Here is a 4,233-nt window from a genome sequence, read left to right as displayed (position 1 = left end):
ATGTCTGAGAAAAACAGCATTTTCTCAGAGAATTAACACGGCCCGTGTTGAACCTAACACGGCCGTGTTTGTTACAAACACGGCCGTGTTACATGCCCGTGCAGAATTTCTGCACTTAAATTTCACTACTAAACACAAGTATATACTTTACAAAATACATGTATATACTTTACCAATTCATACTATATCATTTACGAATATATAACTCCTCCACCATATCCGTAATACATATAAACATGAATCACATGAGAGATTTATTAAATCCATCAATTTACTCTAAAATAAACAACAGGGGATTCAAGTGGACTTGAGAATTCTGTTTTGTGGTTGGAGCCCTACAAACATGAATCAACTCTTTTTCGAATGTCATGTTATTAGAGATCTGTTCACATGGACTATGACGAAATGGGGTTCTTCTCCTGCGCAAACTACTTGGATGGGAACTATAGACTGATTGCTAGGGAGATGGGGTTGCAAAAACATATTACTAGGTGGACAACTAATATGGAAAATTGTGGTTTACATCATCTGGATGGAGCGAAATGCGTGGCTGGATATGGGACACTACAAGGACCCCTCGATTATTCGCCGAGACATCGATAATTGTTTCCGCAATAAGATGGCGACCATTAGACATTCAAACAATCTAATGGCAAGTTGTTTACTACAAATATGGTTCTCCTCCCCTTGATCAAGCGCTTCACTGAATAGTCAGTTGCTTAATTAGATCTCTTGCTTTACTACACATGTTTTTCTTCGTCAGAGGATAGATTAATTTTGTAAGCCTTCAAGGTTATTACGTTTCTAACTTTTGTAGAGTGACCAAACTCTTGTATTCCTTACTTCATATATATATAAATACATGCACCTTTTAACAAAAAAAAATAAAAGTATTGTAGTCGTTACCCTTCCTTATCTTCTGACGGAGAAGCAAACAAAGAAGAAGAATGGAGATTTTAGGGTTTTTTTCTAAATTTTTTAATCAAAACGATCCGGTTATTAAATTGTTATTCAATTAAACCGATTTGTACAATATGGCTTATGACATGGATGTTTATTAGAATTTTTAAATACTGAGTCATCACGTTTTTATTTGATTCCGTTATACTATTAAACGTCGTCAACAATAGATGGTTTATTTGCTAATAAATCAAAAGTTTAGGTATTTATATAAGATTTTTAAAAAGTTCAAGTATTTATATGAAAATTTTATAGTTTAGGTATTTATTTGAAATTTTTATAAAAGTTTAGATATTTATATACGATTTTTTTTTTTTATAAATCTTATATACTTTTTTTTGTTTTTTTACCAAAGGTGGTATTCCTATATACCTTAGAAGAGAAGGATTGTGTTTCCCCTAATTTTAGAAAGTGATATATCAAATTTGCGAGAGAATATTTGGATCATGATATCATATTGACTATAATAGTTTAAAGAGCGTGAGAGAAGAATATTCAAATAACATATAATATAAAATATCATCATGATCATATTATCATATAAAACAACAAAATCTAAATTCATGTTATAATTTGTTTTAACATGAAATTAACAAATAAAATGACTTCGCAAGTAAATATTCTCCTCTTCAAAGTCTATAACATATAAATCTTTAAAATAATAAAACAATGACGAAACAAGTGAAAATAATAAACAATTATTAAATTAGAAATATATATATACACAAATATATATAAATGAGAATGTATAAGTGATTTGATTCGATTATATTGGGTTTTAAAAATTTATAATCAATTGATAATTTGATTCGATTTAATAACCAAAATAACCGAATCAAATGTCAACTACTACAAGATACCAGTCCATCTGATTTGGTGCGCTTGTACCAAATCCGATCGTCATAGTCTCGGTGATTAAAACCCAGATATTTTACTTATATACTAGCACATAAATATATACTAGCATATATGTTGAGAGAAAATAAACCCAGAAAGTAATAATTAAAACACAGCACCAAACCCCGAAAACATTTCATGAGATTTCCTATGCAACTAACTTTTTTCCCTTTGGGTGAAATATCTTTTAGCATTTACATATTGATGGTAAATAAAAACAACAGACTACAAGCGGAAAAAGTAAAAAGAATAAAGGAAAAGAAAAAAACGAAGAAGCAAATCTAGAAGAAGAAGTTCTAAGGCAAAGATGAAACTGAGGGCCGGTGATCTTGTCTTTCTACTTCCACATGTCTTGGAGCTGGACCGAACATGCTCAAGAACACCTGACATCAATGCATTTGAAGAAAATTTCTTTTAACACAAGAACCATGAAATTACTGATGTATTAGCTAAATAATCTCCTCAAAAAAACATTTTAGTATTTCTGAAACATGATCGACACATTAGACATAAAAAAAATCATTTTTTGAAACACAATTTGTCAAAGTAATCTCACTCAGATGTTTCTCGATTGATGTATTAGGCTCTGACGATTTTTATGATAACGTTTTAATCTTCATTACCATGATTCCTATGGTTTAAAACTAAACGATATGTGATTATAAAAAAAATAATTAACAATACGAAGTTAAATTTTTGAAACCGAGGGCGGAGCTGCAAATTTTTAAAAAATAGCGTATTTTGTTAAGATGCACAAAAATAAATTAAAATTAGCAACTGTTGTAAAATTTGTTAAAATCATATTTTTGCAATTTGGAAAATATATTTTAAATTATTTAGTTTTATGATTAAAAAATGTGTTAGTTTCCAAAAAAAATCTTTTTTATTCTGTAGGGTGTTATTTGGCTTACACTAGAAAATTTGGGGCATTAATCATTTCAAGAAAGATATTAGAAACAAGAGAGACACAAACACACGAAGGATGTTGGGAAGACTTACAGGTAAAAAGACAAGGCCGTGCAAGAAGCCAAGGAGGACTAATGCAAGATACATCTTGAAGTAGTAAACCTGCAAGACAAAACAGTTCCGGAACGAATCAGATTCAGTGAAAAGGTGATGTATTTCCGACAATGATGCGAAAGAAATATCTGGGATCGGTTAACGTTTCACAGGAAAAAAACAAACGCATACCACAAAGACCTCTGATCTTGCGAAACCGAGCACAATCACTCCAACTAACTTTGTTAGCGTGATTCCGCTGTTCACAAAATACATCAAAAGAGAGAGAGCCTCTCCCTTATTAGCCTCGGGGGAATCTTATTAAAACTTTTCTTCAGCATCGAGAAGGCTATGGCCATTCGTGAAACTGTACCTGAAAACCGAAGCTCCCATGGTAGCGAGTGCCTCTTTCATACGCTGGTTTTTGTCCCCCGAGCTTACCTGTTCATCACAGAAAATATGTCATTTTCAGCTAAAAATTCATCCACGTTGTAAAATTGACAAAGGGATGGTGGCACTGACCGAGAATGCGTGAGTTATGTGAACACAGAACTCGACAGCTATGCCAACCGACATGACAAGGTTGACAACCGAGAGTGCATTCAATTGTATATGCAAGACCGCCATTACCCCCTGTTGCGTTTCACATCATATTCACATATATAAAACTGCATTAGCAACCAAATCTATGACAGAAGCTACATGTTTTTCATGAAAAATAGACGATGAATTAACTACCAGTAGATCAATGATGATCATAGCGATGACCAGCAAAATAATTGCCGAGCTCCAAAAGCTGAGTTAAACGACGAAGAAGAAAAGGAGAAGAGAATAGAAAGGTTCAGAAGAAGAACATATTTAGAGAGAAACAAGAAGTGATGTCCATAATTTAGAAGCTTTACCTGCATGTGATGACTAAACAGACAACAAAGACGGCACCTGTAAAATCACATAGAACACTCAGAACTAAATCATGGCAAAGACCCGAGAAGGCGAAAAGAACAGCACATGTCCCTTTTGATTGGTGTGAGCGACATTTTTAGCAACTAAAGATGCGACATAGAGATGGGTGTTGTAGCTTTTACTTACCGATGGCTATGGAGAGGTTGATCAATGCCGTCTTCCATATGTCAAGATATTGCTCAAAGAACATGTAAAATACTGAATATGGAAAGATCTCCATCTGAAAATAAAATTCACACATTAATCAGTTAGAGAGGCCCATTAAGAATTTTTTTCCAGAAAGCTTCAATGGCAGTTGATGAATTCCGTGATGATGAGGTTATTTAAGCAGAGATTTGAGAGGGAAGATATAGAAGGAAAGATGGTAATACAAAAGAAGTTTCTGGCTTTCATTTTTTTTTCTTAACTCATTAC

The 4,233-nt window shown here is 33.0% G+C and overlaps 1 protein-coding gene across 1 annotated transcript; it reads right to left on the bottom strand.

The window, feature by feature from the left end:
- Positions 1-1,977: 1,977 nt before the first annotated feature.
- LOC104812975 (Niemann-Pick C1 protein-like) lies at positions 1,978-4,063 on the bottom strand. The gene is made up of 8 exons (XM_010540431.2): positions 3,946-4,063; positions 3,759-3,795; positions 3,595-3,652; positions 3,379-3,489; positions 3,230-3,297; positions 3,049-3,115; positions 2,857-2,925; positions 1,978-2,240 (listed from the first exon to the last, which is right to left on the bottom strand). The coding sequence occupies exons 1-8, from the start codon at positions 4,058-4,060 to the stop codon at positions 2,154-2,156; spliced, it is 612 nt and encodes a 203-aa protein (XP_010538733.1). The 5' UTR covers positions 4,061-4,063; the 3' UTR covers positions 1,978-2,153.
- Positions 4,064-4,233: the final 170 nt, after the last annotated feature.

The sequence above is a fragment of the Tarenaya hassleriana genome, unplaced genomic scaffold, assembly GCF_000463585.1.
Source record: "Tarenaya hassleriana unplaced genomic scaffold, ASM46358v1 Cleome2, whole genome shotgun sequence".
Classification (NCBI taxonomy): Eukaryota; Viridiplantae; Streptophyta; class Magnoliopsida; order Brassicales; family Cleomaceae; genus Tarenaya; species Tarenaya hassleriana.
The sequence above is the reverse complement of the archived record's forward strand: the minus strand, read 5'-3'. Positions and strand labels throughout refer to the sequence as shown.

Bases quoted from the DNA above. Each gene is read 5' to 3' on its own strand.
- LOC104812975 (XM_010540431.2), bottom strand. From the start codon at position 4,060: ATGTGTGAATTTTATTTTCAGATGGAGATCTTTCCATATTCAGTATTT. The intron at 3,490-3,594 runs GTAGTTAATTCA...GAAACGCAACAG, and splicing joins TGATCATCATTGATCTACTG to GGGGTAATGGCGGTCTTGCA. The intron at 3,298-3,378 runs GTCAGTGCCACC...TGTGATGAACAG, and splicing joins ACATAACTCACGCATTCTCG to GTAAGCTCGGGGGACAAAAA.